The 22,027-nt window shown below is 47.5% G+C and overlaps 1 protein-coding gene across 1 annotated transcript; it reads right to left on the bottom strand.

Moving 5' to 3' along the window:
• Positions 1-1,695: 1,695 nt before the first annotated feature.
• LOC123056499 (gibberellin 20 oxidase 2) lies at positions 1,696-5,173 on the bottom strand. The gene is made up of 3 exons (XM_044479922.1): positions 4,506-5,173; positions 4,094-4,418; positions 1,696-2,322 (listed from the first exon to the last, which is right to left on the bottom strand). The coding sequence occupies exons 1-3, from the start codon at positions 5,072-5,074 to the stop codon at positions 2,017-2,019; spliced, it is 1,200 nt and encodes a 399-aa protein (XP_044335857.1). The 5' UTR covers positions 5,075-5,173; the 3' UTR covers positions 1,696-2,016.
• Positions 5,174-22,027: the final 16,854 nt, after the last annotated feature.

Genomic DNA, 22,027 nt, shown 5'->3' with positions numbered 1-22,027 from the left:
TTGCTCAGTCCCTCTTATAGCGTTGTTAGTTGCAGGTGAAGATTGGAGTTTGTTCCTTGTTGGAACATGCATACTTGTTGGGATATCATAATATCTCTTATTTAATTAATGCATCTATATACTTGGTAAAGGGTGGAAGGCTCGGCCTTATGCCTGGTATTTTGTTCCACTCTTGCCGCCCTAGTTTCCGTCATACCGGTGTTATGTTCCTTGATTTTGCGTTCCTTACACGGTTGGGTATAATGGGAACCCCATGACAGTTCGCCTTGAATAAAACTCCTTCAGCAAGGCCCAAACTTGGTTTTACCATTTGCACTAACAACCTACCACCTTCCCTTGGGTTCTGCAGACTCAAGGGTCATCTTTATTTAATTCCCCGAGCCAGTGCTTGTCTAAGTGTTGGTCCGAACCTGTTGACCGCCGGTGGCCACCAGGGGGAAGTCTGGGCTGGCCTACCGGAAGTCAGGACAATCCGGTGTTGCCCTGAGAACGAGATATGTGCAGCTCCTATCAGGATGTCGGCGCATCGGGCGGCTTTGCTGGTCTTGTTTTACCATTGTCGAGATGTCTTGTAACCGGGATTCCGAGTGTGATCGGATCGTCCTAGGAGAAGAAATATCCTTCGTTGACCGTGAGAGCTTGTGATGGGCTAAGTTGGGACACCCCTGCAGGGTTATGAACTTTCGAAAGCCGTGCCCGCGGTTATGGGCAGATGGGATTTGTTAATGTCCGGTTGTAGAAAACTTGACACTTAACTTAATTAAAATGCATCAACTGCATGTGTAGCCGTGATGGTCTCTCTCCGGCGGAGTCCGGGAAGTGGACACGGTGTTGGAGTTATGCTTGATGTAGGTTGTTCTAGGATCACTTCTTGATCATAGTTTCTCGACCGTGCCTTGCCTTCTCTTCTCGCTCTCTTTTGCGTATGTTAGCCACCATATAAGCTAGTGCTTGCTGCAGCTCCACCTCATACCTTTTCCCTACCCATAAACTTAAATAGTCTTGATCATGAGGGTGTGAGATTGCTGAGTCCCCGTGACTCACAGATTACTTCCAAACCAGTTTGCAGATGCCGATGATACCGTGCAGGTGATGCAACCGAGCTCAAGGAGGAGCTCGATGAAGATCGTGTTCGTTATGTTGTTCCATTTCCAGTTGATCAGTAGTGGAGCCCAGTTGAGGCGATCGGGGATCTGTAGCACTAGGGGTAGTCTTCTTTATTTTGGTTCCGTAGTCGGACCTTGATTGTATCTGAATGATTGTATTGTTATATTCATGTATTGTGTGAAGTGCCGATTGTAAGCTAACCCTGTATCTCTTTCTTATTCAGTACATGGGATGTGTGATGATTACCCCTCTTGCGACATTGCCTTCAATGCGGTTATGCCTTTAAGTCGTGCTCCGACACGTGGGAGATATAGCCGCATCGAGGGTGTTACAGATGGGGCAGGTGAAGTTGCGAGTGAGTGCTCGAGAGTCCAGCGCGCGGGAGCGGGCGCAGCAAATAAGCGGCGCACGATAGGTTTCGGCCCGCGCGCTAAATAGATATGTCACGCGCGCGATTTTTACGCTTTCACTGGAGCGACCGGAGCAGTAGCGCGCGCAAAAAACACCAATATTTCAGCGCGACGCTTATATAGCGCGGCTATTGGAGATGCTCTTACATGTACCAGATTAGCGTCTGCATAGGCGCAACAAATATAAATACTAATTAGTCAGTACCGTAGTTACTAGCTCACAATAGCAGAGATAGATTTTTTTTAACACAGTACAGACGCAAGCGCTCATATAAACGGCGCCTCGTAGTCGACGAGAACGTATTCTCCCACTGAAAGCGTATCGCCGGAATTTCTGAAATAAATCCAGAATAAATACGAGCACCAGAATTTAAACCTTGATAGTTAGGGATATCACTGTCCACCTAACCATCTCAACCAGAGATTGGTTCGCAACAGCAGAGATAGATTTTTTTTTTTTGAGGATACAGCAGAGATAGATAATCATCAATCACACACACTAGACAGTCCCTTGGGCCTGGGCCGGGCCGTGCGGCAAGGGCGCGGCGGAGAAGCTCGGCGGGTCAAGCCAGCGCGCGAAGGCGTCGAGCGTGCGAGAGTCGGCGCGGTAGTGGCGCTGCGTGAAGCGCATGAGCTCCGCCCAGGTGAAGTCCGGGTAGAGCCGCGGCGCCGGCGCCGGCGACGGCGGCGGGCGCACCACCCGGTCCTCCCGCGGCGAGAGGAAGTAGGCTAGCGACCGGCGCTCCTTCTCCCGGTGCACCACCGCGCGGTGGAGGCAGCTCTTGTACCGCCCGTTCGACAGCGCCTGCAAAGCCATATATACAACAACCAATGCAAGTGAATCCGTGCTCGTCTGCTAGGCCTAGCAAAAGAAAACCTCGGAAGAAGCGGAGAGCTCGACACGCGGGCTGCTCGCCGCCGGGATGCCAACTCGACACGTTTTAAAGAGAAAAGAAGCGAGGACGTCGAGGCGCACGGCGCGGGCATGACGAGACGCGCGGAGGAGTCGTCGGTCGAGTGCTGTGCGCTCCGCTGCCGCGCGCACAAGCATAGATAGGCAGGAGCTACCGCCACGGACGGGCACTCGTCACGGCACACAAATTAACTCCTTTGGCGTCACCCACCGCTGCGGGGGACAGGCCCCGCCGGCCACCACGGCCCGCCTGCCAAGATAGGCAAGCGTCCAAAACGGCCAGAAGAGAAAGAACCGCGTATCCTTTTCCGGTCACTCGCTCCTGGCGGTTCAAAAGCTCGCTTGGAAAGAGACGAGTAACCACGCGCGCATCACATACACATGCGCGTCTATGTGTAGACGAGTCAAGAGGTGCATGAATGCCTAATACTACTCCCTCCGTAAACTAATATAAGAGCGTTTAGATCACTATTTTAGTTATCTAATAAATACTTTTATATTAGTTTACAGAAAGAGTATTTTCCAGTAACAAAGCAGTGGCTTTGCTAAAGCCCAGCCGCCTGAGATTTTTCGACTTCATGTCGACTTCGAAAAGTGCCATTTCAGTTTATCAGAAAAAAAGTTTACCTTGCGCTTCTCTATGAAAAGCGTAATCAAGTGAAAAAGTGCAGCTTACACTTGCTAAAATAAAGGGGAAGTTGTCCGACTGAGACTTAGACGGAACCTACGTACACATGTAATTGCTACGGGCGAAACCTCTATGCTTCCATGTGAGCCTTCATGTAGGTGTTCTGTTTTCTTCTTCTTGTGCTCGATTCTACCGCATCTTTTTCCCACTTCAAGATTCTAAAGTCTGTAATGATTTTTAATCTAGTGTATTCTTTTATGAGAATGCTGCCGCTCATATTCGAACCAAGATGCTTGAGAGCACTGCCTCTTGGGAGCAGCATATCTACCAATTTCACCATGATGACTAATTTCAAATAATGTGTAACTTAAGAATACTACTCCCTCCGTCCCATGATCATAATGTAAGAGTGTTTTTGACACTAGTGAAGTGTCAAAAACGCCCTTATATTATGCGACGAAGGAAGTAGCTATTATCTCATGAATCGTCGTTCTCGCATCCTTGTACTTCAATTTCTTTCTTTCTTATTTCTACTGCTAGTCGAAATATACAATCCAACACAAGAACATAGTAGAGACACACGATGCAGTTGAAAGGCCATTTGCTTCAATCTTTATATATAGATAAACATGCGCTTGTGTTAGCAAAAACGTTTGATTTCTTCCCATCGTTCTCCTCCGGCCGACCTGTCGTTCTCGTCCTCTCATAACAATTCATGTTGCCATGTGCCGGGGGTGTAAATCCTCTCGCAGTCACTCCCAGTTGCTTAATTTAGAGGCAATTGTGTCGTGTTGCACACTGTGGAGTGCGGCGAGAGCAAAACACTATTACGCTGGTGACGACACGACACGACACTAGGTAGGTGAAGCCGTAGAGCAACGGTTCTCTGGAATAGTGGAATTATAGTCTAGAAGAAATTAAGCAAAGCGACAGTACGTATCGTACGTACGTTCCTGTAGACATCCTATACCGCAAAGAGAAGACATCATACTACCTATCTCATACCATGACCGGCAGGCCGGGAAGAGTACGTACCATGAAGGTGTCGCCGATGTTTACCACGAGCTCGCCGGTCTTGGGCCGCACGAAGCGCCATGCGCCGTCGACGAGCACCTGGAGCCCGTCCACATCGCCGTCCTGCAGCAGGATGGTGAGCGCCGACGGGTCGCAGTGCGGCCCCGTGCCCAGCGTCCGGTCTGGCTCCGGGCACCGCGGGTAGTTGTTGCACCTCATGGTGGAGCTGCCGTCGGCGAAGTAGTCCCTGTAGTACCCTCTCCCCAGCCCCAGGCTCACCCCCAGCACCTCCATTATCGCCAGCGACGCCTCCTCCATCGCCTCGCAGTACTCCTGGTACACCTCCCTGCGACCATGCGTACGTAATTTAGGGTGTGTGCGTGTGTGCCAAAATCGGAATGCAGAAGCAGAAAAAACAAGTCAGTTTACTAACCCTAGGTGCTTGAAGTCGTCGCCTAGGGCGGAGGTGAAGTAGTCCACGACGACGTGGCTGTTGCCGCGGGCGCCGACATCGTCGTGGTTGTGGCTGAAGGAGAGAGTCTCCTTCCAGGGAAGCTTGGCGGCGAAGCGGTCGGCGTGGGCGGAGGCGTACCCTTCCACGGTCCCCGGGGAGCGGCGGACGCGCTGCTTGGTGGCGAGCGGCAGGCGGAAGAAGTCCGCCGCGCCGTCGAGCGCGGCGCGGGCCAGCGCGAGGTCCACGCCGTGCCCGGTCACCTGGAAGAAGCCGTGGCTCGCGCACGCCTCGGCGACCTGCGCCGCGGCACGGCCCATCCCGGCGGCGCTGTGCAGAGCTGCGCCTATGTCGACCACAGGCACGTCCAGCTCCAACATCGACGACGGCCGTGCGTCCGCGTGGGGCCAGACGAAGGGAGCCGGGATTTGTTTTTGCTGCCGCCAGAGGTCGAGGACGTCGGTGGCACTGTTGCTGTCTGTCGCGTTCGCGTCCACGGGAACGCATGGGAGGTGAGGACTCCGAGCGACTTCCATGGCCGGAAACGACATTGCTGCATTGGCTTCTAGAAAGTTCGATAGGTGTGGCAAACACACTATGTGCTACTGGTGGGCGGGTTTGAAGGAAGCTTGAGGGCTATTTGTAACGAGAAGAGCCCGGGCCCGTTTGATGCACGACAAAGTGACAAGCCAAGCTTAGCACAAGTGATGGTTTGATGTACAAACTCCACAAAAACCGCCCCACATGTCATACAATAATTCAGATCTTGGAATAGATTCTACACACATGTATTAGGTACAGTTTTGCTAAAACACATCAAGATGTGTTCTGAATATTGCACATCTAAATTCTATGTCACTAAATTTTACGCTAAGATCCGTGCAAGCATTTTCTTTTGCTTTTTTATTTTTCTTTCTAGTTTGATTGAGTCATTTAGATGTGCAATAATAAGGGCACATCTAGATCTGTCCTAGACAGATCCAGATAAGTATACCAAAATCATCCACATGTCATAACCCCATGCCCATGAACCGAGCATAGCTCAGATGGTGAGATGTTTAGGTTCCTTGGTGGAACCAACCAACCAGGATTCAAATCCTAGACTTGGCATTAATGATTGCATTTTTCTGAATTTATTTTAGGTCTTTCAGCCATGTGCGTTTAGTGGGAGGAGACGTACCTGTCGACTACGAAGACGTTTATAGCGACTCCATCAATCTTAAGACGATGTGTCGACTCGGTCTATTAGAGATGCCCATAGAGATATGACGTGTATATGCGTATATATGAGCGCCTGCGTCTGTATTGTGTTCATAACAAAATCCCATGCCCAATGCTAATATTGTTGGATGTGAAACAATCGTTTGTGCGTATGATCTGTAAAACAACTATCCTGTATGTCAAATCACAAGTCATCATAAGACGTTTTATTTTAGGTAGAAAAACCAAATTAATCCCACACCCCTTCTCAGATGCACATGCATATTCACTAGATGACAAAAGTTGATGTCAACAAACATTTCACCAAATCAAATGTTTTGTAGATCAAGCCATTGGTCCGATTCATACTTCTTTTTTATCATTCAATTCATCGTGACAAGATCTTTGAAACTAGATTCGATGCAGATTGTTTTGACCTTTTTTCAAAGTTACAAGGTTGCAGTGCGTATATTACCAACTTGTTCACACGAAAGTTATTGAGCATTAGAACTGGACTTTTTTTCCCACATGTTTTCATAATTTCTAAGGTCAAAAGTTATCGCCTGGTACTATAAGAGTTGCCAGTACTGCTCACATATTGTGATCGACAAACATTACATTGGTTGTCAGACTACTCATGGATAATCATTGATTCTAAATTTGGACATCGCCACAAACACCAATGTAACCACATCTCTACTATGTTAGTAATTGTGACCTAACACGGTCGACAAATGTAGCAAGAGCTATTGGTAACTATAGTTGTCTTATGTTGTTAAATATCACATGATAGCTGAGTAACTACATAGTTGACATGTTGATAACTGTGGCATGGGCAACTGGTAATTATATTGGACTGTTATACCTTCGTTTCACGGCCATCACATATGAAGAAGTACCATTTTGGATTTCTTGGTGTGTATGAGGTTCTCTGCGCAAAAGGTCATTTGGAGACACAAAGGAGCACAAGTGGGCTCGCCAGTTTTTTTTTTTTTTTTTGGGGGGGGGGGGGGGGGGGGGGAGGGCGCTTGCCACCGGTGGTGTATGATTTGTCACAGGATTTGGCGGACGCGCTGCTGTAGCGCGATGATTAACCAGACACAGGGTACATAGGCAATGGTAGAGACCTCACGATCGAGACGACGGGAGCGACGAGGAACTCGGCCATGGCGGCAGCGAGGAAGGCTAATTACGACGCTCTCGGCCGGCTCAGGTTCGTTCGTGGAGCTGCTACCTTATCTCTACGCTTCGGTGGCTCTGTTTTCGGCCACATACGATACCCGTCGGCTAGAGGGAGGAGGAAGAAGCGAAGGAACAAGAGAAGGGAGAGGGAAGGGAGAGGAGGAAGAATTAAACGGAAAGAGGGAGGAGGAGAAGGGAGACAAGAAAGAAGTGAAGGAATAAGACACGAGGAAGAAAAAATAAGTGAATGGGAGGAAGAAGAGAAGGTAAAAATTGATGAAGCTAGATGTATAGAGAAGTTTGAGCCAATTATTGAGCTATATATTATGGCATGAGACTGCACCGACACACTACTAGTGGGAGGCTTACTAGTGGCGTGCCTTGCATTGGCATACCCATCATGGCATGAATCCCTGCTAATCACGATCATACCCATCATGGCATGATTCCCTTCTAACCACGTTCATTTTTATTGTAGCGTAGTTACTTTTCTCTTAAAAATTGCTATGGCATGAATCCGTGGGTGCATATATACTTATATATAGTTACATATATTGGTTGTATAAGAAGTACGTGTTTGAGTCATAAATAGTAAATTATTATTATGTCATTTTCAAATTCACTTCAACTTTGGTTATCATGATACATACCGAAACCATACCAAAATAATTTCATTTATACCAAACTGAACTATATCTTAATTTCATATCGTATTTATTGAAGTATTAAAATCATACAAACCGAAAACCATATAAAACCGAACCATGTAGATTAAATAAGCCGAATGCACAGGGTTAAGTGTATATGCATGTATGTCATTATTTTCTGCCTCTTCGCCTCTCCTCCAAGCGAACAAGCGGTTAGGGTTTCTGCCTCTCGTCGGAGGCGCCACCGATCTGCCTCGTCTTGTGTGACCTTAGGACTATGGGGGCGCGGTGGATCCCGGGCCTTGCTGACTGGAGGGTTCATTTTTATTTGTTTCTTTGAGTATTGCTAGGATTTTGTTCTAATCATGAAGACGAGTCGGCGGCGGCTCCCAGAAGATGGAATAAGTTTCTTCCCGCCTAGCCATTGTTCCGGTGATGCTCTAGCATCGTCGGATGACGTGTGGAGGTGTGTCTCCGGTGGTCCTCGCAAGATTTGATCAGTAATTGTCTTCGATGGATCCACTCGGATCAGGTCTTTGTTCGTCTTCGTCAGTGTGTCTTTAGGTCGGATCCTTTCGATCTACGCTTCTCTTCATCAGCGGTAGTTGTTGTTCTTGTGCGCTGGCCCTATGAGGCCTTAGGACAACGATCGCCAACTGTCTACTATAACAAGTTTTGCCGAGCTCCGGCAAAGAAGGAGTGATGACGGCGGCACGCGTTCAGCTTGTTTCAGTGCTTGTAGTCGTCGCTAGGTGGTCTACGGCTCTGCATGTAGTTTTTATTATTTTTGGTGTTCGTTGTGTTGTTATGATTAATGATGAATAGATTGAAAGTTTTCTGGAAAAAAATGTATGTGCGTGTATGAGAAAAAACATAGTGAATAAATTTGAAGTCATGAGCGCTTGTGTTCGGGAGCCATAAGGACGCCAAAACCAAGTGGAGATGATAACCATGTTAAGAGTACCTTTTATGGATTATTGGAAATAATCTGTACAAAACATGTTTATATTATTCAACAGGGTTAATCTTCCAGAATTCTGTACCAAAATTGGATATGAAACCCGAGAGGAAACGACGAACAGCATTGAAGTGACCACCGACAGGACAACGGACGGGATTTGGACGGATAGTTTTGGCCCTTGTGCTGTGGGTGCACATGTGTCCCCATCCTACGTTGCCACGCGTGCTAGCTTACGCATGGAGACCATGCCGATCGATGCTGATCAAAATATCTTCCGATGCAAGTTGCGTATTTCCATGTGAAACACTGGGCCTATGCTGAATCCAACAGCCATTGAAAAGGAAAATTTAATGTTGCCTTGGCTCTTATCGGAGAAGATCGAGACAACAGATCGAGGGAATGTGCATCACGAATGAGGCTGAGGCAAGGAGGACAAGGACCTGCATGCATGCATGATTGCCGAGAGCAAATGGGCCAAGGCTTCACTACTAGCAATATACACTTGCACGTTCTCTCCGCTTTCCGTTCTGAGCCCAGACACACTTGCACGTGCCCGCGGCACGTCCAAATATTATTTTATAAGTGGCCGAAAAATGTTCTCGGAATGGGTTGAAAATTGGCATGTGGTGTTGTTATGTTGTAGGTAGGCCGCCTGCCAAGTTTCATCGCATTCGGAGTTCGTTTGATAACCCAACGGATAACTATAACGACATTATAGTCGGTCAAACGTCGGACGTTTTCGGTCTCCGGAAACGGTTGCCGGGCTGCCTTCTTTCCTCTCCTCTCAGCCCAAGGCTTTCTGCATAGCTCACTACCACTTACCGCCAGGCCCTGAAACCCCTCTTTGCACAGTGCATCGAACCCCTCGCGCGTGCCCGGAAGTTGTCCCGAACCCGACTCGGGGAGTCGTCACCGTTGAGTCCGGAACATCCCCAAACGTCTACAAAACATCTTTGTTTTTCTTGTTTGGACTCCCTATCTATTTTTCCCGACCGTCTGATTATGATCGGAGGGATGGATTTACCCCTGACCAAAACCACTTGCTATATATATTAGCCTAACCTAGACCAAATCCCTAATTCCTAGGGATCCATCCGAACGCCGCCACTCACTTCCTCAGATTCCACGCCGAACCAATCCCTGCATCCCTTGTTGCAAATATGCCCTAGAGGTAATAATAAATAAGTTATTATTATATTTCTTTGTTCATGATAATAGTCTTTTATTCATGCTATAACTGTATTATCCGAAAATCGTAATACATGTGTGAATACATAGACCACAATATGTCCCTGGTGAGCCTCTAGTTGACTAGCTCGTTGTGATCAACGGATAGTCATGGTTTCCTGACTATGGACATTGGATGTCGTTGATAACGGGATCACATCATTAGGAGAATGATGTGATGGACAAGACCCAATCCTAAGCATAGCACAAAGATCGTGTAGTTCGTTTGCTAGAGCTTTGCCAATGTCAAGTATCTCTTCCTTTGACCATGAGATCGTGTAACTCCTGGATACCGTAGGAGTGCTTTGGGTGTATCAAACGTCACAACGTAACTGGGTGACTGTAAAGGTGCACTACAGGTATCTCCGAAAGTATCTATTGTTTTATGCGGATCGAGACTGGGATTTGTCACTCCGTGTAAACGGAGAGGTATCTCTGGGCCCACTCGGTAGGACATCATCATATGCGCAATGTGACCAAGGAGTTGATCACGGGATGATGTGTTACGGAACGAGTAAAGTGACTTGCCGGTAACGAGATTGAACAAGGTATCGGTATACCGACGATCGAATCTCGGGCAAGTAAAATACCACTAGACAAAGGGAATTGTATACGGGATCGATTGAGTCCTTGACATCGTGGTTCATCCGATGAGATCATCGTGGAACATGTGGGAGCCAACATGGGTATCCAGATCCCGCTGTTGGTTATTGACCGGAGAACGTCTCGGTCATGTCTGCATGTCTCCCGAACCCGTAGGGTCTACACACTTAAGGTTCGGTGACGCTAGGGTTATAAAGGAAGCTTGTATGTGGTTACCGAATGTTGTTCGGAGTCCCGGATGAGATCCCGGACGTCACGAGGAGTTCCGGAATGGTCCGGAGGTAAAGATTTATATATGGGAAGTCCTGTTTTGGACACCGGAAGAGTTTCGGGGTTTATCGGTATTGTACCGGGACCACCGGGAGGGTCCCGGGGGTCCACCAAGTGGGGCCACCGGCCCCGGAGGCTTGCTTGGGCCTAGAGTGGAAAGGGACCAGCCCCAGAGTGGGCTGGTGCGCCTCCCACCCTTGCCCAAGGCGCAGCCAAGAGGGGAGAGGGGAAACCCTAGGGCAGATGGGCCCTAAGGCCCATACTCCCTGCGCCTCCCTCTCCTCCCCCTCCTGGCCGCCGCCCCCTTTGCCATCTAGGGCTGGCCGCACCCCTTGGGGGTGGGAAACCCTAGAAGGGGGCGCAGCCCCCTCTCCCCCTATAAATAGTGAGGCATAGGGCTGCCCATAACACGCAATTTGATCTCTGGTTGGTGCAGCCCTGCCCCTCTCCCTCCTCCTCTTCTCCCATGGTGCTTAGCGAAGCCCTGCTGGATTGCCACGCTCCTCCATCACCACCAGGCCGTTGTGCTGCTGCTGGATGGAGTCTTCCTCAACCTCTCCCTCTCTCCTTGCTGGATCAAGGCATGGGAGACGTCACCGGGCTGTACGTGTGTTGAACGCGGAGGTGCCGTCCGTTCGGCACTTGATCATCGGTGATCGGAATCACGACGAGTACGACTCCATCAACCCCGTTCACTTGAACGCTTCCGCTTAGCGATCTACAAGGGTATGTAGATGCAAACTCTCTCCTCTTTCTACTCGTTGATGGTCTCTCCATAGATAGATCTTGGTGTTACGTAGGAAATTTTTTGAATTTCTGCTACGTTCCCCAACAGTGGCATCATGAGCTAGGTCTATTGCGTAGATTCTTTGCACGAGTAGAACACAAAGTAGTTGTGGGCGTTGATGTTGTTCAATATGCTTACCGTTACTAGTCCAATCTTGTTTCGACGGTATTGTGGGATGAAGCTGCCCGGACCGACCTTACACGTACTCTTACGTGAGACAGGTTCCACCGATTGACATGCACTTGGTGCATAAGGTGGCTAGCGGGTGCCAGTCTCTCCCACTTTAGTCGGAACGGATTCGATGAAAAGGGTCCTTATGAAGGGTAAATAGCAATTGGCATATCACGTTGTGGTTTTGCGTAGGTAAGAAACGTTCTTGCTAGAAACCCATAGCAGCCACGTAAAACATGCAGACAACAATTAGAGGACGTCTAACTTGTTTTTGCAGGGTATGCTATGTGATGTGATATGGCCAAAAGGATGTGATGAATGATATATGTGATGTATGAGATTGATCATATTCTTGTAATAGGATTCACGACTTGCATGTCGATGAGTATGACAACCGGCAGGAGCCATAGGAGTTGTCTTTATTTTTTGTATGACCTGTGTGTCATTGAAGAACGCCATGTAACCTACTTTACTTTATTGCTAAACGCGTTAGCCATAGAAGTAGAAGTAGTCGTTGGCGTGACAACTTCATGAAGACACGATGATGGAGATCATGATGATGGAGATCATGGTGTCATGCCGGTGACGATGATGATCATGGAGCCCCGAAGATGAAGATCAAAAGGAGCAAAATGATATTGGCCATATCATGTCACTATTTGATTGCATGTGATGTTTGTTATGTTTATGCATCTTGTTTACTTAGGACGACGGTAGTAAATAAGATGATCCCTTATAAAAATTTCAAGAAGTGTTCTCCCCTAACTGTGCACCGTTGCTACAGTTCGTCGCTTCTAAGCACCACGTGATGATCGGGTGTGATGGATTCTTACGTTCACATACAACGGGTGTAAGACAGTTTTACACAGCGAAAACACTTAGGGTTAACTTGACGAGCCTAGCATGTGCAGACATGGCCTCGGAACACGGAGACCGAAAGGTCGAGCATGAGTCGTATAGTAGATACAATCAACATGAAGATGTTCACCGATGATGACTAGTCCGTCTCACGTGATGATCGGACACGGCCTAGTTGACTCGGATCATGTAATCACTTAGATGACCAGAGGGATGTCTATCTGAGTGGGAGTTCATAAGATGAACTTAATTATCCTGAACATAGTCAAAAGACCTTTTGCAAATTATGTCGTAGCTCGCGCTTTAGTTCTACTGTTTTAGATATGTTCCTAGAGAAAATATAGTTGAAAGTTGATAGTAGCGATTATGCGGACACTAGAAAGCTCATGTCCTTAATGCACCGCTCAGTGTGCTGAACCCCAAACGTCGTTTGTGGATGTTGTGAACATCGGACATACACATTTTGATAACTACGTGATAGTTCAGTTAAACGGTTTGGAATTAAGGCACCAAAGACGTTTTTCGAAACGTCGCGGAACATATGAGATGTTTCGAGGGCTGAAATTAGGATTTCAGGCTCGTGCCCACGTCAAGGTATAAGACCTCCGACGATTTTCTTAACCTGCAAACTAAAAGAGAAAAGCTCAATCGTTGAGCTTGTGCTCAGATTGTCTGAGTGCAACAATCACTTGAATCAAGTGGGAGTTAATCTTCCAGATGAGATAGTGATGTTTCCCCAAAGTCATTGCCACCAAGCTGCTAGAGCTTCGTGATGAACTATAACATATCAGGGACATATATGATGATCCTTGAGATATTCGCGATGTTTGACACCGCGAAAGTAGAAATCAAGAAGGAGCATCAATTGTTGATGGTTGGTGAAACCACTAGTTTCAAGAAGGGCAAGGGAACAAAGGGATACTTCATGAAACGGCAAATCAGCTGCTGCACCAATGAAGAAACCCGAGGTTGAACCCAAACCCGAGACTAAGTGCTTCTGTAATAAGGGGAACAACCACTGGAGCAAGATTACCCTAGATACTTGGTAGATAAGAAGGCTGGCAAAGTCGATAGAAGTATATTGGATATACATTATGTTAATGTGTACTTTACTAGTACTCCTAGTAGCACCAGGGTATTAGATACCGGTTCGGTTGCTAAGTGTTAGTAACTCGAAATAAAAGGCTACGGAATAAACGGAGACTAGCTAAAGGAGAGCTGACGATATGTGTTGGAAGTGGTTCCAAGTTTGATGTGATCAAACATCGCACGCTCCCTCTACCATCAAGATTAGTATTGAACCTGAATGGTTTATTGAATCTCGGTCGTAGTGATACACATTTTCATGCCAAAAGATATAAGATAGTAATGATAGTACCACTTACTTGTGGCACTGCCATGTAAGTCATAATGGTATAAAACGCATGAAGAAGCTCCATGTTGATGGATCTTTGGACTCACTCATTTTTGAAAAGTTTGAGACATGCGAACCATGTCTATTGGTATATATGCATGAAGAAACTCCATGCAAATGGACCGTTTGAACTCACTTGATTTTGAATCACTTGAGATATGCAAATCATACCACATGGGCAAGATGACTGAAAAGCCTCGTTTTCAGTAAGATGGAACAAGATAGCAACTTGTTGGAAGTGACACATTTTGATGTGTGCAGCCCAATGAGTGCTGAGGCATGCAATGAATATCATTATGTTCTTACTTCACAGATGATTCGAGTAGATGTTGTATATATTTACTTGATGAAACACAAGTCTGAATTATTGAATGGTTCAAGTAATAAGTAGAAGATCATTGTGACAAGAGGATAAAATGTCTATGATATGATCATAGAGATGAATATCCGAGTTACGAGTTTTGGCACACAATTAAGACATTGTGGAAATTGTTTCGCAATTAATACCGCCTGGAACACCATAGTGTGATGGTGTGTCCGAACATCATAGTTGCATCCTATTGGATATGGTGCGTACCATGATGTCTCTTATCGAATTACCACTATTGTTCATGGGTTAGGCATTAGAGACAACCACATTCACTTTAAATAGGGCACCACGTAATTCCGTTGAGATGACACCGTATGAATTATGGTTTAGAGAAACCTAAGTTGTCGTTTCTTAAAGGTTTGGGGCTGCGACGCTTATGTGAAAAAGTTTCAGGATTAAGCTCGAACCCAAAGCGGATAAAATGCATCTTCATAGGACACCCAAAACAGTTGGGTATACCTCCTAATTCAGATCCGAAAGCAATATGTATTGTTTCTTGAATCGGGTCCTTTCTCGAGGAAAGGTTTCTCTCGAAAGAGTTGAGTGGGAGGATGGTGGAAACTTGATGAGGTTATTGAACCGTCTCTTCAACTAGTGTGTAGCAGGACACAGGAAGTTGTTCCTGTGGCACCTACACCAATTGAAGTGGAAGCTTATGATATTGATCATGAAACTTCAAATCAAGTCACTCCCAAACCTCGTAGGACGACAAGGACACGTACTACTTCGGAGTGGTAAGGTGGTCCTGTCTTGAAGGTCATGTTGCTAGACAACAATGAACCTACGAGCTATGGAGAAGCGATGGTGGGCCCGAATTCCGACAAATGGTTAGAAGCCATGAAATCCGAGATAGTATCCATATATCAGAACAAAGCATGGACTTTGATGGACTTGCCCGATGAACGGCAATCCATTGAGATAAATGGATCTTTTAAGAAGAAGACGGACGTGGATGGTAATGTCACCATCTATGAAGCTTGACTTGTGGCGAAGTGTTTTCCGACAAGTTCAAGGAGTTGACTACGATGAGATTTTCTCACTCGTAGCGATGCTTAAAGTCCGTCGGAATCATGTTAGCATTAGCTGCATTTATGAAATCTGGCAGATGGATGTCAAGACAAGTTTCCTTACTAGTTTTCGTAAGGAAAGGTTGTATGCAATACAATCAGAAAATTTTTGTCGATCCTAAGGATGCTAAAAGGTATGCTAGCTCCAGCGATCCTTTTAAGGACTGGAGTAAGCATCTCGGAGTTGGAATGTACGCTTTGATGAGATGATCAAAGATTTTTACAAAGTTTATAAGAAACTTGTATTTCCAAAGAAGTGAGTGGGAGCACTATAGAATTTCTGATGAGTATATGTTGTTGACATATTGATGATCAGAGATGATGTAGAATTTCTAGAAAGCATATAGGGTTATTTTGAAAGTGTTTTTCAATGGAAAGCCTGGATTAAGCTACTTGAACATTGAGCATCAAGATCTATAAGGATAGATCAAAATGCTTGATAATACTTTCAAATGAGCACATACCTTGACATGATCTTGAAGGTGTTCAAGATGGACCAGTCAAAGAAGGAGTTCTTGCCTGAGTTGTAAGGTATGAAGTTAAGACTTAAAGCTCAACCACGGCAGAATAGAGAGAAAGGACGAAGGTCGTCCCCTATGCTTAAGACGTAGGCTCTTCAGTATGCTATGCTGTGTACCGCACCTGAAGTGTGCCTTGCCATGAGTCAGTCAAGGGGTACAAGAGTGATCCAAGAATGGCTCACAGGACAGCGGTCAAAGTTATCCTTAGTAACTAGTGGACTAACGAATTTTCTCGATTATGGAGGTGGTAAAAGAGTTCGTCGTAAAGGTTACGACGATGCAAGCTTGACACCTATCCGGATAGCTCTGAGTAGAGAGACCGGATACATATAATGGAGCAATAATTTAGAATAGCTCCAAGTAGAACGGTTGTTTGGAATAGCTCCAAATAGAGCGTGGTAGCTGCATCTAGGAGATGACATAGAGATTTGTAAAGCACACACGGATCTGAAAGGTTCAGACCCGTTGACTAAAACCTCTCTCACAAGCAACATGATCAAACATAAAACTCATTGAGTGTTAATCACATAGTGATGTGAACTAGACTACTGACTCTAGTAAACTCTTGGGTATTAGTCACATGGCGATGTGACCTGTGAGTGTTAATCACATGGCGATGTGAACTAGATTATTGACTCTAGTGCAAGTGGGAGACTGTTGGAAATATGCCCTAGAGGCAATAATAAATAAGTTATTATTATATTTCTTTGTTCATGATAATAGTCTTTTATTCATGCTATAACTGTATTATCCGAAAATCGTAATACACGTGTGAATACATAGACCACAATATGTCCCTGGTGAGCCTCTAGTTGACTAGCTCGTTGTGATCAACGGATAGTCATGGTTTCCTGACTATGGACATTGGATGTCGTTGATAACGGGATCACATCATTAGGAGAATGATGTGATGGACAAGACCCAATCCTAAGCATAGCACAAAGATCGTGTAGTTCGTTTGCTAGAGCTTTGCCAATGTCAAGTATCTCTTCCTTTGACCATGAGATCGTGTAACTCCTGGATACCGTAGGAGTGCTTTGGGTGTATCAAACGTCACAACGTAACTGGGTGACTATAAAGGTGCACTACAGGTATCTCCGAAAGTATCTATTGTTTTATGCGGATCGAGACTGGGATTTGTCACTCCGTGTAAACGGAGAGGTATCTCTGGGCCCACTCGGTAGGACATCATCATATGCGCAATGTGACCAAGGATTTGATCACGGGATGATGTGTTACGGAACGAGTAAAGTGACTTGCCGATAACGAGATTGAACAAGGTATTGGATACCGACGATCGAATCTCGGGCAAGTAAAATACCGCTAGACAAAGGGAATTGAATACGGGATTGATTAAGTCCTTGACATCGTGGTTCATCCGATGAGATCATCGTGGAACATGTGGGAGCCAACATGGGTATCCAGATCCCGCTGTTGGTTATTGACCGGAGAACGTCTCGGTCATGTCTGCATGTCTCCCGAACCCGTAGGGTCTACACACTTAAGGTTCGGTGACGCTAGGGTTATAAAGGAAGCTTGTATGTGGTTACCGAATGTTGTTCGGAGTCCCGGATGAGATCCCGGACGTCACGAGGAGTTCCGGAATGGTCCGGAGGTAAAGATTTATATATGGGAAGTCCTGTTTTGGACACCGGAAGAGTTTCGGGGTTTATCGGTATTGTACCGGGACCACCGGGAGGGTCCCGGGGGTCCACCAAGTGGGGCCACCGGCCCCGGAGGCTTGCTTGGGCCTAGAGTGGAAAGGGACCAGCCCCAGAGTGGGCTGGTGCGCCTCCCACCCTTGCCCAAGGCGCAGCCAAGAGGGGAGAGGGGAAACCCTAGGGCAGATGGGCCCTAAGGCCCATACTCCCTGCGCCTCCCTCTCCTCCCCCTCCTGGCCGCCACCCCCTTTGCCATCTAGGGCTGGCCGCACCCCTTGGGGGTGGGAAACCCTAGAAGGGGGCGCAGCCCCCTCTCCCCCTATAAATAGTGAGGCATAGGGCTGCCCATAACACGCGATTTGATCTCTGGTTGGTGCAGCCCTGCCCCTCTCCCTCCTCCTCTTCTCCCATGGTGCTTAGCGAAGCCCTGCTGGATTGCCACGCTCCTCCATCACCACCACGCCGTTGTGCTGCTGCTGGATGGAGTCTTCCTCAACCTCTCCCTCTCTCCTTGCTGGATCAAGGCATGGGAGACGTCACCGGGCTGTACGTGTGTTGAACGCGGAGGTGCCGTCCGTTCGACACTTGATCATCGGTGATCTGAATCACGACGAGTACGACTCCATCAACCCCGTTCACTTGAACGCTTCCGCTTAGCAATCTACAAGGGTATGTAGATGCAAACTCTCTCCCTTGACTCGTTGCTTAGATGAACTCATAGATGGATCTTGGTGAAACCGTAGGAAAAATTTTAATTTTCTGCAACGTTCCCCAACATCCCTCCCGGTCCAAACCTCCAGCCAACCGAAGCCACAGCCTTCTCCTCCTCGGATCCGCCGCCGCCACCCTCAAATCCAACGTCGGGATCCTCCCGGATCCCCTTCTCCCTCCGCCGACAAGCATCACCAGCAGGTGCTCTCCACGCCATGGACGCCACCGCAGGCCTCCACCACGACCACCGCCGCCATGGAGCAGCCCCACGCCCGAGCGTCCCTGCTCGCTGTCGTCTCGTCCCTACCAGAGCCTCCTCAGCCGGCGCTCGATCCGGTTTGGGATCGAGGCCACAGCCTCGCTGCGCTCGAGGGAAGGAGCTCCTCGCGCCCACTCCTTCCATATGCCCCTCACTGACGCCTGCACCTCGCCGACACCACAGGACACGCCCCCCGGTGACCCCGCCTTCTACGACAACAACCAGGACCGACCTCCTCCGCCGCTGCAAGTCCCTCACCGCGCCGCGCGCCGTTGGCTGCATCGGCCCGAACCGGCCTCCTCAAGTCCGGTCTGCCCCGCCGCCTCCGCTCGCGGTTCCGGCGAGTCCCAGTCGTATTGCGCCGCCTCCGCTCCTCCCCGTCGTCGCCTGGCACCGCTAAGTTTCCCCGCCGCTGCTGCCGTTCCCCTGCCATGGCGCCTCGGCCCCCTTTGCTCCCGCACCTGAGGCCCCGAGCTCCTCCAGCTCGACCCAGTCCGCCGAGCTCCCTGCCACGCCGGAGTCTCGCCGTTCCCGCGTCCGGTCGCCGTCGTTCCTCGCCTGCGTCGTCTCGCCAAGTCCCTGCAATCGCGCCGCTGTTTTACCTGTTGCTGTCGCTGTTCTTCAGAGCGAGCAGTTTGCCCGCTCGTCTGCGCCTCGTGTTGACTGAGCACGATGCCGCAACGACCGCGCGTGGGCCTCCTCTTGCCTCGCCCCGGCCCAGAGCTTCCTCCAGCGAGGCCGGCCCAGCACCAAGGCGCAGGCCCAGCTCCCTTCGTCCGCGAGGCCCAGCTCCGCGCGCCCCTGCAGGCCCAGCGCCCTTGCTGACTGGAGGGTTCACTTTTATTTGTTTCTTTGAGTATTGCTAGGATTTTGTTCTAATCATGAAGACGAGTCGGCGGCGGCTCCTAGAAGATGGAATAAGTTTCTTCCCGCCTAGCCACTGTTCCGGTGATGCTCTAGCATCGTCGGATGACGTGTGGAGGTGTGTCTCCGGTGGTCCTCGCAAGATTTGGTCAGTAATTGTCTTTGATGGATCCACTCGGATCAGGTCTTTGTTCGTCTTCGTCAGTGTGTCTTTAGGTCGGATCCTTTCGATCTACGCTTCTCTTCATCAGCGGTAGTTGTTGTTCTTGTGCGCTGGCTCTATGAGGCCTTAGGACAACGATCGCCAACTGTCTACTATAACAAGTTTTGCCGAGCTCCGGCGAAGGAGGAGTGATGACGGCGGCACGCGTTCAGCTTGTTTCAGTGCTTGTAGTCATCGCTAGGTGGTCTACGGCTCTGGATGTAGTTTTTATTATTTTTGGTGTTCGTTGTGTTGTTATGATTAATGATGAATAGATTGAAAGTTTTCTAGAAAAAAATGTATGTACGTGTATGAGAAAAAACATAGTGAATAAATTTGAAGTCATGAGCGCTTGTGTTCGTGAGCCATAAGGACGCCAAAACCAAGTGGAGATGATAACCATGTTAAGAGTACCTTTTATGGATTATTGGAAATAATCTGTACAAAACATGTTTATATCATTCAACAGGGTTAATCTTCCAGAATTCTGTACCAAAATTGGATATGAAACCCGAGAGGAAACGACGAACAGCATTGAAGTGACCACCGACAGGACAACGGAGGGGATTTGGACGGATAGTTTTGGCCCTTGTGCTGTGGGTGCACATGTGTCCCCATCCTACGTTGCCACGCGTGCTAGCTTACGCATGGAGACCATGCCGATCGATGCTGATCAAAATATCTTCCGATGCAAGTTGCGTATTTCCATGTGAAACACTGGGCCTATGCTGAATCCAACAGCCATTGAAAAGGAAAACTCAATGTTGCCTTGGCTCTTATCGGAGAAGATCGAGACAACAGATCGAGGGAATGTGCATCACGAATGAGGCTGAGGCAAGGAGGACAAGGACCTGCATGCATGCATGATTGCCGAGAGCAAATGGGCCAAGGCTTCACTACTAGCAAGATACGTCGAGGAAAGTGTATTGCACTGACAATAAACCTATTCGATCTTTATAAAATCAGTCTTGCTAAATTTTGTAGAATTGTATTGAATAATTATTGATGCAATATTATGCCGGTACAAGAAGTATATATAAGAGCTAAGCCGCACCTGACCTAACTTTATTACAAACCGAGTAGAAGTCATAATCCTAATACAAATTGTATTCTAACATCCCCCGCAGTGTCAACGGTAGGCTTGACGACATTGACACTGAAATGAATGTCTTAAAACGGAGTAGTCGCCAGGCCTTTAGTAAAGATATCAGCAAACTGAGCAGAAGTAGGCACGTCGAGAACGCGAACTTGACCGAGAGCCACCTTCTCTCGAACAAAATGAATGTCGATCTCAATATGCATCCTTGGTGCGACGGTGTTGAACCAGATTCCCTGACATGTAGACAGCTGAAATATTATCACAGTAAACAATGGTAGCTTGCTCAATAGGACAATGCAGCTCCGACAGCAACTGGCGCAACCAAACCGTATCAACAACCGCATGAGCCACAACGCGGTACTCAGCTTCAGCAGACGAGTGGGAGACCGTAACCTGCCTTTTTGAAGACCAAGAAACCAAATTGTTACCAAGAAAAACACAAAATCCGGATGTGGACCTACGAGTATCTGGACAACCAGCCCAGTCTGCATCAGAGTAAGCTGTCAAGGAGGTGTGAGAGGATTTGTTGATATGAAGACCTAAGTCTAGTGTGCCTTTGAGATACCGAAGAATACATTTGACATGATTGTAGTGTGGAATACGAGGATCATGCATGTATAAACAAGCTTGTTGGACAGCAAAAGAAATTTCAGGACGAGTGAGAGTGAGATACTGAAGTGCACCAGTAAGACTACGATAAAGAGAAGGATCAGAGAAATGATCACCGTCGGCAGAGAGTTCGGAACCTGTATCAACAGGGGTACGGGAAGTTTGACAATCAAGCATACCAGTACGAGAAAGAAGATCCAGAGTGTACTGACATTGAGACAAGAAAAGACCAGATGAGTCATGATAACAGCAATACCTAAGAAGTGGTGAAGAAGACCTAAATCTCATAGAGAATTCGTGGTGAAGAAGAGAGATAATATGATCTAAAAATTGTTGTGGGGAAGCTGTGAGGATAATATCATCAACATATAAAAGAAGGTAAGCAGTGTTGTTGGTGTGATGAAAGGTGAAGAGTGAAGTGTCAGAACGGGAAGGGGTAAAGCCGATGGTTTGAGCATAAGTAGAAAAGCGTTGAAACCAGACACATGGTGCTTGTTTAAGACCATAAAGATATTTTTTGAAGAAGATAAACATGATTAGGATAGGAGGAATGTTCGAAGCCAAGAGGTTGTTGACAATAGACAGTTTCTTGAAGAGAGCCATGAAGAAAAACATTTTTGACATCTAATTGATGACTTGTCCAGGAAGAAGAGACGACGATGCTAAGTACAGTGCAAATAGTGCTGGGCTTGACAACTGGAGAGAAAGTCTCATCATAATCGATGTCGTGTTGCTGAGAGTAACCACGGCATACCCATCGAGCCTTATAATGTGCAAGACTCACACCGGAATTAAATTTATGGCAAAAAACCCATTTGCCC

Source organism: Triticum aestivum, chromosome 1A (genome assembly GCF_018294505.1).
Source record: "Triticum aestivum cultivar Chinese Spring chromosome 1A, IWGSC CS RefSeq v2.1, whole genome shotgun sequence".
NCBI lineage: Eukaryota > Viridiplantae > Streptophyta > Magnoliopsida > Poales > Poaceae > Triticum > Triticum aestivum.
This window is presented reverse-complemented; position numbering and strand designations above follow the sequence as displayed.